This window comes from Syngnathus typhle, linkage group LG10 (assembly GCF_033458585.1).
Source record: "Syngnathus typhle isolate RoL2023-S1 ecotype Sweden linkage group LG10, RoL_Styp_1.0, whole genome shotgun sequence".
NCBI classification, from domain to species: Eukaryota; Metazoa; Chordata; class Actinopteri; order Syngnathiformes; family Syngnathidae; genus Syngnathus; species Syngnathus typhle.
Window position 1 is genome coordinate 11,485,105 of NC_083747.1, and position 12,340 is coordinate 11,497,444.

Below are 12,340 nucleotides of genomic sequence, written 5' to 3' on the forward strand. Positions count from 1 at the left end.
TCTGGTTAAAGTTAATCGTTGTTTTTTTTCAATGACTGTAAAAATAAAAAGTAAAAAACACATCTGTACTGGAATAACTTAATAGTCATCTTAAATTACTACTATTTTCTTTCTCAGTTAAAAAAAAGGAAAAAGTAGAAAATAATCCAAACCTTAAACATTTTCAGGCTTTTATTTACCATACATGTCACTAAAATATAATTTGTATTACATATATGACTGCTATTGCAGCATGATAATTACGTGAGCAGCAATTTTAATTTACTACCTTTACAGGAGTCCTCCACACAGATAATAAGGTCAACATGGAAGTGCATAAATGTCTAAAATCTGGAATGTACTACGTCTCCTCTTGAGGACTCGCTTGGACCTGTGGTGAGATGCCACTGATTTTCCTGGGCACCCCGAGGGTCTCGAAGGAATGGCTCCGCACTCGGATGGCCCTCTTAGGGGAAAAAAATTGAATGCAAGAAATGCTTTCATGTGAGATCGACTAATAGAACAAGAACTGTCATTGAATGCTGACCTTAAAGTTCTCAATGAACCCCCCACTGCCTTCGGACACCCCCCTGACACTCTCAGCAGAGGGGACAGAAGAGGCTGATGGGTCTCCCAGCATGCATTGTGAACGAGTGGAGAGTTCTGCCTGCAGATTCTCCAGAAGTGCTGAGCGTGTGCGTTGCTTTATTTATTTGGGGGGGGGGGGGTAATGATATTACCACCAAATGGAGCTCGTGACTTTGAGGCGGGATGAGCACCTACCTCCAGTCTGCTGAACTGTTCGGCTTTACAGCAGGAAATTTCCGCATTGATGAGCTTGGTGAGGAGGAATTCTCTCAGTAGGGAGTGCTTAAGACAAAAACCTTTTGAGCATCTCAACATTAAGAAACAAATTAAATATATTGATGTTTGGATTTTTACATCTGTGAAGACTGGAGGATCTGGAAGCACTGGACCGAATGGAGGAACGTCATCCCTAGCAGTGACGGATAACTGTGACAAGTGCTGTTAATAGACTCGGTAGCCACAACACAATATGAAAGCCAAAAAAAAAAGAGACAGCACCTGATATGCAGTTTGGCCAGCATCATCCGTCTTCCCGCTTTGGACCCTCCGGACCACGATGAAACAGTGCAGGAAGTGCGACTTAATCATGTCAGCTAAGAAAGTAGTCGGACCCTCCTGGTAGACCATCGCCACAATGTCGTTACCAATGTGTCTCTTCCTTTGCAGCTGAGGTGACATATTTTTTTGGAGAAGGTAAAAAATCAGTAAAATACTCGAGTACAGTCGTTACGTGCCGCCATTTTGCCACAAACTCTCTCGTTTGGCGCAGGAGCCAACCTGCTGTGGGTCGCCTTCAGTGAAGGGCAGTTTTGTCGCCACATGAAACATGACTTCTCTGCCGTGGAAGGAAGTAAAGACCGCCTCGCTCCCCGTCTGGCCGTGACAAACATCCAGACCTCCTCTGAAGCTGAACACAGGACAATGGGATGAAATGTTGCACCGTGAGCGACCTTCGGCCAATCACGGTTTACCCAGTGAAGCCTTGGAGTTGAACCGTGTCCCCCAAAATCGACAGGAACTCGGTAAAGCCTTCGCTTTCTTCATCGTTACCGAGGATGTCCTCCTCGGTGAACTGGTGAAAGTTCAGTTCTTTAACATTTTTGTGGAAGCCCAAAACAAAAATTCCATTCTTACCTGATTCTCCTTCTGGTACAAAACACCAAACTTGAAATTGGACGACACCCTGTGCTCATCGAACGCTTTTATTAGTACCGGAGCCTTGAGGATGAGTGAGAAAGAAATCCATACGTTTCATCAAAATCAAGTGACTTTTCCGGTCATGTTGAAGAATTACCTTGAGGTAGCTGACCGCGTCAAACTTTGAGACGGTCACTCTGTCGCACAGCATCTAGAAATAATTATTTATTTTGTATTATTATATTATTCTTATTTTTTATTATTATTATAGAATCTTATTCTATTTCCCGAGCTCAATTTGTAGAACCCAAATTACGTTTAAATGTATTTTGACCATAAAATGTCTTCTGCTGGTACTGCAAACTAATCCGTGTACCTTTGCCAGTTCGACAGATGATGGAATACCAGGGAAAAGCGACAGAGAGAAAACTCCGTGCAGAGAACATTCTTTCATCCTGCGAGACAAGACGCACAATCGCGTTTAAAGTAAAGGTAAACAGAAGCGATGGAAAAGCTGCTTTCACCTCAGTATGACTCGCAGGCGATTTTCCTCTTCCTCCAAACACACAGACAACACCAGCGGCCCTAAGGTCGGATCCACCGCCGTGAAGGAATGGTGATACTGGCAAATGCAAGAAAAAAAAAATCCAACTCAGAAGGTTAGCATTTTATGAATGGAATCTGTGAATTAAATTTGTCCGGTTAACTCTGAGTTCTTTTTGTTCTCGTTGATGTTGTAGGAAGGTGAATGAGGGTAAACAGTGGCTATAAAAAGTCTACACACCCTTTTTTGCATAAAATCACCATTCGGTCATTGACGTATGGGACCGTATGGAGTTATTTTTCTTTAGATGGAAATGTGGCCTTAGTCAAGGTGGAGGGAATAATGAACAGTTCAAAATGGCAGTCAGTGTTAGCACAAAAATGTCATGAAAAGCCCACTAGAACATCTAAACTTTATCGGGGTTTTCTTTTAATGGTCGCAGTCTTGCGCAACTTTGACTCCTTGTAGGTTGAATGTTATTGGTTAACTCTACCTCTGGAAAAGATGAAATAAAATCAATTGAAATGTATAGGTTATATAACTCCTTTTTTCTATATTGCTCAAAGCTACAATTTGAACACGGGTGTGTAGACTTTTTTTTGTACATGCACTGCAGGCAACAATACGTCACAGTTCAAAAGTTCAATTGGAATTATGAATGACAGCGAGCTACTGACCCGCGAGCGGAAAAAGTGGCGGTAGATTTTGGCCTCGCCGTCCCTTTCCTTGAGTTCGTAGTCGTCTGCTGGGAGGCCGTGATGGGAGGAGGTGGGGCTGACATCTGCGAGTCTCTCCAAAGGCGGGTCGACCCAGTAGCGCCCCAGCTTCGAAGGGAGGATGATTGGCAGCTCTCCGCCTGTCGTCAAAAGCCGAGACTAAAATAGACCATGACGAGTTGCTTGATTAGGAAAACAAATCAACACAAAACGTTTTTTTTTTCTCTGACTAAGTGGACGAACCTTAAGCGGCAGCGGGAATTCACATCGCTGCTCATCGAGCCTGCTGCCCTGAAACACCAAAGAAACACTGATGACAAAATCCTCCTTTGAATTTGACGCCACATCTCAAGAACTCACCTGGAGCTTTGCAATGATTTCAAACAACTCCGTTTCCTTCTGGCTGCCGCTAGCCGAGAGGACAGGCTTGCCGTCATCCAAGATGTCCGTCGTCGTGCTCTCGCCGGCTTCCGCTCTGCAGCAACAGGTGCAGACAGCCACACAAGCAAAACCCTCATTCTCCTCCCTCGTAAACTTTGCTCAAAAGTGCTTCAATAAATGAGGAATTAAGAAAGCCTTAGCCTGCTTCGTCCTTGGATATGTCCATGCTGGGAACCGGAAAGTAAGACGAGCTTCATCACAGGTGAAATGCAGTCCAATTTGAAACACTCACCTTCCATAAGTGCCAAAAGTGAAACTTCTCCTTCTGGGGAAGAATGTGCCTTCTCTCTTCCCTTCCTCCATGTTTGTACTGTACTGCAAGTTTGCAGTTTACCAGTTTATCAGGGCTGGCCAAGGCTGAATTAATTCACTCAATAATTCTGTCACTCCCCCTCCATGACCCCCCGCCACCCACTTATTTAAAGCTTCCCTTCACCTCCTTCTGTGCTGCTGTCACTCATGCCGCATGAACCCGTTTGCGCTCAGTCACGCGCAGGTGCAAGCAAAACACAAGCACGGCTAGTAAATAGTCGGCGCTTTCTCCGAGCTTCAAGACCGACTTGTGAATAAATGAAGAAATGACACATGAGACATTTTCTGCCGGACCTGTTACCCTTTGAGAGTCACTAAAGACCATCAATTATTGACAGCACGCAGTGAGAGTGAGGAGATAGACAGCAGGGGAGGGTGAAGCCGCTCTCCGAGCAGAGGTGCAGCCAGTGAGACGCACGGTGGAAAGATAGCACACCTGCACAACACAATAAGGAACAACTGATCATTTTTACCTGATGTCATGTCACGCAACTCTGGGCATGCCTGCAGCCGCCATCTTAGAGGTGGATGCGGATCCTTTTGTGGATTTCCTTTTGAGTGTAGATCAATTTGTTAGCTATAAAAATGTAGTGTTGGGCTGCAACAATACAGGCGGGAGAGACAAGGCCTCGTTTTCTGACACCAACATTGAATTAGGCAAGCTGAGACTAGATTTGTGATGAAAAAGGTGCAAATTGTGGCTTTCCTTGATTAGAAATGCAGAAATGATTACCACTCACCCATTCCCACCATGACAACCACTAACAAGCATCGAGGCCAATGTAACACACATCAATGCTGTTACAGGGTCAAGTAACACAAGATGTCAACTCTCCTGGATCAATAAGCGTTTTTATTTACACTTGTCTTCACATGCAGCTAGGGAATCATAGTTGTTAATGAAGACCATTTAGTCAAAGTATGTTGTTGTGCTGTCAATTTAGTATGACTTAGTGCAGCTCCACTGCAATGAAAACTAAAGTTATGAAGCTGTTGTTTCCGAGCAGTCTTGAACTGGATCTCATTGCAAATATCCTCAAGGCCTAATTGAATTGTAGCCAGTAAATCTACCAAGAAAAATCAACTTTAACTGCTAAAGCGACGACATTTTTTAAATAAGAAATATAACCAATGACAGTTGAAAATTTGTATTTTGAGATTCCTTGACACTGTTCGTTTTTCGCCTGAAACAACGACCGCGTTCAATATCCCGCCAGGACAAGGGTTGTGTGACGTCAAGAAAACGGCTGAGTGGCCTAAGAATCTGTCGCTCAAGCTTTTCGCGCTTTCATTGGTCCAAATAATAAACAATAAGTTTCTGGCCCCGCCCCGTCGCATTGCAGCTAACGTTACCCGCGGAAGTTGGGCGGTCGTTGGGGGCCGTCGTTTTCTGGCGTGACAAAAGGGAAAAACGACCACATTTACTCGCCCCCCTCCTTGAAGGTTTGATACTGTGCTGCATCGGCGGAAGAACGCTCGAAGGTAGGAGAAACGCGGCTTGTTTCACTCAACAAAGTTCGGCTAGCTAGCACCGCGTTCCGCCACTTTCGAACGCTGAGATAGCCATCCAGTGGCCATCTGTCAGCGCGCGTGGCTTCCTTTCACGCATATCTGCTGCAATTCGAATTTCAAATGATCCTAGTTTGCATTCCGTGTTTGGTTTGTGTTTTGCCACACCAAGCTGATTCCAAGTGTTTTGAACTTGTTCACTATTGGCATGCTTAATCGAAAGCGCGGAACACCAACAAGAGATAGTCCTCCTAATAAAAAAAAAAAAAAAACATAACATTGCAACGTGTGTGTATATTCTAGCAAAATGCGGGAGTGTGGCATGCTGGAGAGGGACCGGGTAGCTCTGCGGAGTGCTTCTCTCTGCAGGCAGCTGGTGGTGGATGAGCTTCTCATTCAGTTTCTGCTTCAGGACAACATCCTCACCGACAGTATGGCTGAGGGCATCCTGGTATGTTTGTGTTTTTATTAGATCCTTTCACTGTGACGGAAGTAGTAAACCTTTCAAAAGAGGCATCAGTGGATTTGAATGAATCCTGCGTCACTTAATATGCAAAGTAAACACTGGTGCCCTAAAAAAACGGCTACTGTGCATACAGAAGGGAGGAGCCCGTTTTACTCTCATGTCTCCAATGGACATTTTCCTTAGGCCGAGCAAACGTCCCAGAAACGAAGCTTGCGTCTGCTGTTGCTCCTTCCCAAGCGAGGGCCGCGTGCCTTCAGCAGCTTCTGCTCGGCGCTCCGAGAAACCGAGCAGCGACACCTGTGCGAGCTGCTCACGCAATCGCAGGAGAAGGATGGCAAAGAGGCGCAAGTGAGTGAGCGTTAAATCGGGCAATCCGTCAATGCTAATCATCTAAGTGACTTGTATGCGCACAGGGTTTCCAGCCTGATGAGGAGCGTGAAGGACGGGCAGGATGGCAGCTAATGCAGACATCAGAGAGGAGGAGAGAGGTGAGCCACCTGAGCTTCACTCTTGATACTCTTGTGAATGATTAAGTGGCCGGCACGTAATTGAGTCACTCGCCAGCCTTTGCACGAGAGATAGCTGCACAACTGTGCCTTTGCTGGGACATTTGCTCCATTTACGTTGCTAGATTAAGTCATCATTAAGTAAAGTGAGCAATTATAAATGTTTACTTAGATTATTTATTTCAATAAAGCTGCAATGCAGGCTACAGTGAAGCCCTGCTATTTTCAGGCGATAAGGACCACAAGGTGCTTGTAATCTCAGGTTGAAGCCAGAAGAGGGCGGCAACAAAGAGGATCATAAAGCACCAACAGCATGCATCTAGCATGTACACACTCATGAACCCATGTCACACCAAAATTCCACCAAGAGAGACCAAAGTAATAATTTTGTCACTTTGGCCACAAAATCAGCTAATATAAAATTAAAAAAAGAGCAAATTCAGGCAATAGTTTTCTTACTCCATTGTGTGGTCGGTGGAGGCGACAATTGACTCCGCTTGCCAAATGAAGGCAGTCTACAGTTGACTTGGGTGCATTGAACTCATTCTGTCTTCCTTTCAGAGATATAGCGACTCCTCTCTTCCACTTGCCACTCAGGAAGAAACCGTAGCAAAACGAGCCAGGACGCACGGTGAGATGTGACGCATCACTAATGTTTCTCGTGTCAATATTTTTCTTTTTTTGTCGACACACTTGTCAAGATTCCGGATACGAGTGATTAAATAAAACTTCTGGGACTACTCGGGATATTCTTCTCCTCAGCGGGTTAATTTTTTAGGTATCATATTACTGAAAGGGAGTGCGGGTGCCACACCTTGTGAGTGACTCATGTGCAGGCTTGTAGTAGCGACTTTGTCACCTTAAAGCTGCCGGTGCGATGCAACAACATAAGACATTTTTTGCTTACTCTTATACAATCCAAAACTTTGTTTACAATTATTTAACTTGACAAGATGGGTCGAATGTTTTTTATATTATGTTAAGTATTATTCTATTAAATAATATATATTATTTGTATTGAAGTGCAACATTTTGTGCATTGTTTTCAGAATTTATGGAGTACAGCTTGGATGCAGATAGTCCCATCACCACTCCCGTCCGCCCTTGCACACATGACCTCTACCTCTCACAATGCCCCAGGGTAAGGCAAGGACGCAGGCTGTCGATGTGGCTCAGTTTAAAAAAAAAAAAAAGCCGATATATCTAAATTGAATGAATCATAGATACTGTTATAATACTCTGGCATGTCCAGTCGTGGTCCTGGCGAGTCAGCAAAAGGATAATTAAGATTAACAAATAGAAAATAAATAAAACACGAATCAAGCAGTGCATAAATGAATTAGAAAACTTTAGTTTCCAATTGTGCTTGCTTTCTTTTATGTTAGGGCTGAGCTAGTGAAATTATTTAGTGTCGCCTTCTGGCTTTTCTTGATGCTCCACAAGGGGGTGCTAATTGCCCATAATAACGTCAACGCTTGACACACCATGCATTCCAAAGTAGATAAACCATTTTACATCATATTTTGTAGAAAAAAAATCTGCCCATACTGTACATGCCAGAGTCCACAACTGGTCTTGTCAATGATGTTCTGAATTTTTTTTTTAAATGTCCTGTAAAATAATCAGTTTCTCTGATTTAGAAAAACATTTTGAGGTAATAGTTGTGTAATATGAATGTCCCTCCCCCCTGTGTTGCAGTCCTATGCAATGACCTCATCCCCACGTGGTTTAGCCCTGGTGATCAGCAATATGACGTTTGACCCACCCGACCTGGAACCCAGGAAGGGCGGTGAGGTGGACTACGATGTGCTCAGCAAGCTTTTCACAGATCTGGACTACGCGGTGACGCTCCGCAGAGACCTGACGGCTGAGGTGACACCGTCTCGCCCGCGCTGCTTCACCCTCCACCGCACCCCAAATTGAACATTTTGCCCTCTTTATTTTCCCCAGGAAATGAGAACCTGCATCGAGAGCTTCCGTCGGCGTCCGGAGCACCGCTCGGTGAACAGCAGCGTGGTTTGTCTCCTCTCCCACGGCGTAGAAGGTGCCGTGTACGGCACAGACGGCCAGCTCCTGCAGGTGTGCTGTCATCCTGAACAACACTGAGGGAAAACTTGATGTTGACATCTAACCTGCCACCCACATTATGTCACATGTTCATATTTAGCTTCAGTGGGTGTTTGAGGCCTTTGACAACGTGCGCTGCCCACTGCTGCAGAACAAACCAAAGATGTTTTTCATCCAGGCCTGCAGAGGAGGTAAGGAAGGCGACATGCAGAACATGTTGGCAAGTCCTAAAAAGATCAAATAGGGCTTGATGAGATGAGTAGCATAATTGAGATCTTCCACATTAACATTCTGAATCGGTTCAGTCTGACATTTGGTGTCACGTTGCGACTTCCGTCTATGCGTACGCAATTGAAATTGTGTAAATCGTTTCTTAAAAAACACTGTTACTTGTCGTTCTTGGAGCGCGCGGAAAGAATTGCCAACTCTGTGTTTTATTCATCACTTAACTATGATAGTCGGTGTCTTATTGATTTCATTTGATGTTTTATTCTTTTAATCATCTGTTGGCATTAAGCTCCGGACGATAACCGCTTTAAAGGTGGTTTTAAAAAGTCGAGGCTTCAATAAGGTATTTTCTATAAAGATAAAAAAAATTGTGCCAGCATGTTGTAGATAGTCCCAAGGACAACATAAGTAGCCCATGGCTCTTTGAAAAATAGCTCACCACTCACAGTGTGATTTGCTAAAAAAATTAAAACAGAAGGTCAATACTTAGTCTTATTAATTTCAAATTAACATGGTGCCCATTTCTAAATGTACAATATGTCAAAGTTTACCATGATGATTAAAAAAAATATATATATATATATTGTAGCCAGAAGTTACAAACAAACAACTGAGCAAAAAGAACCACTTTGTTGTAAAAAAACAAATAACATTGCACGGTGAAGTTAATCATCTTCGACTGTGCGGTCAATTAGGCTCAGCCCCGATGCCGCGACAAGGCTAATGACGCCTAGCGCAAATCTGCCGACCCCTCGGGAGTCTCCGCAATTAGTACAGCGTGGCCCTCTTTGTACTCGCCCGACACCGCAGGTGTGCTGCCAAAATACCATTAGGTGTGCTCGTCCCCTTCATCTGCAGTCAGATGGGAAAAAAAAAAAAAAAACATCTCTCACTGAAATGACAAGTGTCTTAATACAAGTCATTGCCGTCTCATAGAGGAGCTGGACTGCGGAGTGGAGCAGGTGGATGGGCCAGGAAGGAGCAGCTCACCCAGCTGTGAACAGCGGGACGCCGGGCGAGAAGGTCCCAGGGGCGCCGGTGCCAGACAGGGAGGGGACTTAGAACTGCCCAGGATTAAACTGCCCCAGCGCTCTGACATGATATGCGGCTATGCCTCTCTCAAAGGTCAGACCATTTGTAAGTTTGTCCCTTTTTTGGATATTCCTTTGTGGCCTTAGCTGGGAACTTCACTTGCCCTGAGCACCTTTTTTGCTGTGGCACATCCCTTAGTCCATTAATTCATCTACTCGTTTAATTAAAAATACAGGCAATCCTTTACATTTCGATGCCCCTTAATTAGATTTAAATTCTGGGGGAAAATATTGACCACAAGTAGGGCTTGACGGATTAGTCAACCAACTGATTGAATTGGCTAATATTAGCTTTTTTAAAAAAAATATGAATAATTCTCGTCATTATTTTTTTATATTAATCTGCAAGTCAATCGACTATCGGACTTTTCCAATATATTTTCAGGGGGTGTGTTTGAATGTCACTATTGTCTTTAGTTCTAATATGTTAATGTGTAAACAAAAAAATAAAACATTTATTTAAAAAAAAAAAAAATCCTCTGACTTTAGCAGATTTTGAAAGAGCTACTGTTAGCCAATTAAATCAGTCGGGCGTCTGTAGAAACTCTTTCTGAAGACAAACTAATCAATAAGCGTTCTGGAATGCGCTCGGTTGCGGCTCAGCGGTTCCTCTGGGCCCGCTTGTCTCACTCGTGTTGACACCTTCCTGTAAACACATTCCGCAACATTACAGCTGTTATTTGTTGTCTCTCTGCTGGGATTCCCTTTGCTTCACAATCTTTTCAGACACCTTTCTCTCTTTACCGTCGGCGCATGTACCCGACAAAACATTAAGCACAAACACACGCTACGACTTTGTTTGCCGCTGCGTCGCAGTTGCCTTCTCATCGTGGTCTAGCGTTATGAAGCCGCTCGTGTTTGCTTTGCTCTTTTAAAGGCACGGCGGCCATGCGCAACACCAAGCGAGGATCCTGGTTCATCCAGGAGCTCAACTCTGCCCTCCGCCTCCACGCCAGAGACACACACATGGCTGACATCCTGGTGCAGGTACATTTCTGCTTCCATCGCAAGCCGTCGCTGCCATCTTGTAACTTCGATATGTCATCGCAAAGTCGATCATTCGCTATTGGGGTCCGCAGGTCAACGGGCGGATCAAAGAGCGCGAGGGTTACGCCCCCGGCAGGCCCCACCATCGCTGCAAAGAGATGTCCGAGTTCACCAGCTCGCTGTGCAAAGACCTCTTCCTTTTTCCCAAATACCAGCCCCATTCTTTATAATGCACTTACACACACACGCACACTAGTGTGTTCACACGTCCCCTCATTCCAAGCGTATTACTGTCACACACTTTTGCATTCCAGCTGACACACACACACACACACACACACACACACACACAGGCTTCCAAACATTTACTCATTCGCAATTTCTGTGTTAATGCTCCCTCAGCAAAAGTCTGCATGTTTGACATCTCACAGCGTTCACAATTCTGTGTCGAGTGTGTTCATCCCTCTTCTGGGTATTATTGTAAAATGGTATTTTCTACACAGATCTATTTTTGTTTTGTTTTGTACAAATGTATTTTTTAAGGATTTTGTAAATTAACCCCCTCGCATTTTAATGTATTTGTTCAGCTTCAGCGTCGGTTGTCATGTTGCAGTGTACAGTAGTGAAAGGCAGAGGGCAGCATTGAGCAACGAAGTTGGTGCAGCATTTTTCTTTTTTTTTCCCCCTTCCTCCTCACCAAAAAGGGTCTCCACCATTCCAAAATGTTTCCTATTCACATGTCACCTTTTATTCAGTTGAATCCATGGCTTTTACTTGAAGATGTTTGTGTTGTAAATATTTCTCTTTTAACCGTAGCCTCCCACCTTCAGTGTGAACTTTGAACTTTACGCTAACGCTGACACCTAATCACGCTCCCCTCTGAGGGAGGTGACACGCATTTAGCGACACCCCTACTCAACCTTTTAGCGTTTATATTTTCTGTTATGTCATCCCAGTGACCAATGTACATCTCGTGTCTTCCAAAAAGTTTCAGGAAATATGCAGATAAAAAAAAAAGCTGGTTATTATCACAGTGTATTGAAGCGCTCCCCCCTTGACTCAGACATCCAGCATTTGTCAATGCTGGATGTTCATTGATGTTTCCCAGAAAAGCCACAACGAGGCAACGTGCGTTTGGTTACAGTGTTGTGGAGAAAGATACTACGAAGCAGTATTGATTTGTCACCAAAGAGGCTTTGAAAGTACTTGCGTGATCTTCTTGGATGTTGCGTTGTAACGATAGTAAAAGAATGACGAAGAGGTCACCGTGCAGAGAGAGGATGTGATTTGCTGCCAAACTCTTGTGCTGGGATGGGAGGGGGGTTTATTTCTGTCATCGCTAATGACTGCCAAGTCTTCCTGACAATAAACAAGCTAATGTTTATCAACAACTTTGTTTCTTTTAGTTTTTTTTCCACTACTGTGAACAAGGCAAGTCAGAAAAGTTCCGGGACAGGTCTTCTAAGCTAATGCTAAATGCTTCAATACATGCACTCTCCAACTTTTTTGCACGGACCCGGCAGGTTTTGGAAGCTCGTGTTTTCCTTGCCCCGGTCTCATTAGCTAGGAGGGCTACATTTCCCACAATTCTTAGACATAAGCAGGAATAGCCCTTGTGGTTTTGACCAAAACGTGTTAGCAGTTAGCTTGCTAGCTTTTACGTGCTAAAACTAGTCCATTTCTGTCCCTTGTAATTGACGTGGCAAGGCGAGAGTCACCCTCGACTCTTCCACTCAAAAGCTGTGCTGAACTCAAATCCACAGCAATGT

The 12,340-nt window shown here is 44.2% G+C and overlaps 2 protein-coding genes across 3 annotated transcripts; one reads left to right on the forward strand and one right to left on the reverse strand.

Moving 5' to 3' along the window:
- Nucleotides 1-174: 174 nt before the first annotated feature.
- rap1gapl (RAP1 GTPase activating protein-like) lies at nt 175-4,158 on the reverse strand. Its single transcript, XM_061289981.1, has 15 exons — nt 3,638-4,158; nt 3,325-3,439; nt 3,208-3,255; nt 2,926-3,123; nt 2,229-2,326; nt 2,081-2,159; nt 1,862-1,915; nt 1,702-1,785; nt 1,539-1,639; nt 1,345-1,474; nt 1,066-1,233; nt 922-993; nt 763-849; nt 527-682; nt 175-445 (listed from the first exon to the last, which is right to left on the reverse strand). The coding sequence occupies exons 1-15, from the start codon at nt 3,706-3,708 to the stop codon at nt 341-343; spliced, it is 1,566 nt and encodes a 521-aa protein (XP_061145965.1). The 5' UTR covers nt 3,709-4,158; the 3' UTR covers nt 175-340.
- Nucleotides 4,159-5,042: 884 nt separating this feature from the next.
- Nucleotides 5,043-11,962, forward strand: casp2 (caspase 2, apoptosis-related cysteine peptidase). Of its 2 annotated transcripts, none has more exons than XM_061290000.1 (12): nt 5,043-5,199; nt 5,530-5,677; nt 5,876-6,040; nt 6,106-6,180; nt 6,760-6,829; nt 7,248-7,339; nt 7,897-8,070; nt 8,149-8,277; nt 8,366-8,456; nt 9,430-9,630; nt 10,462-10,571; nt 10,664-11,962. In XM_061290000.1, the coding sequence occupies exons 2-12, from the start codon at nt 5,534-5,536 to the stop codon at nt 10,799-10,801; spliced, it is 1,389 nt and encodes a 462-aa protein (XP_061145984.1). In that variant the 5' UTR covers nt 5,043-5,199; nt 5,530-5,533; the 3' UTR covers nt 10,802-11,962. The 2 variants fall into 2 exon arrangements, with proteins under 2 accessions (XP_061145984.1, XP_061145985.1); XM_061290001.1 differs by having other exon boundaries at nt 9,430-9,618.
- Nucleotides 11,963-12,340: the final 378 nt, after the last annotated feature.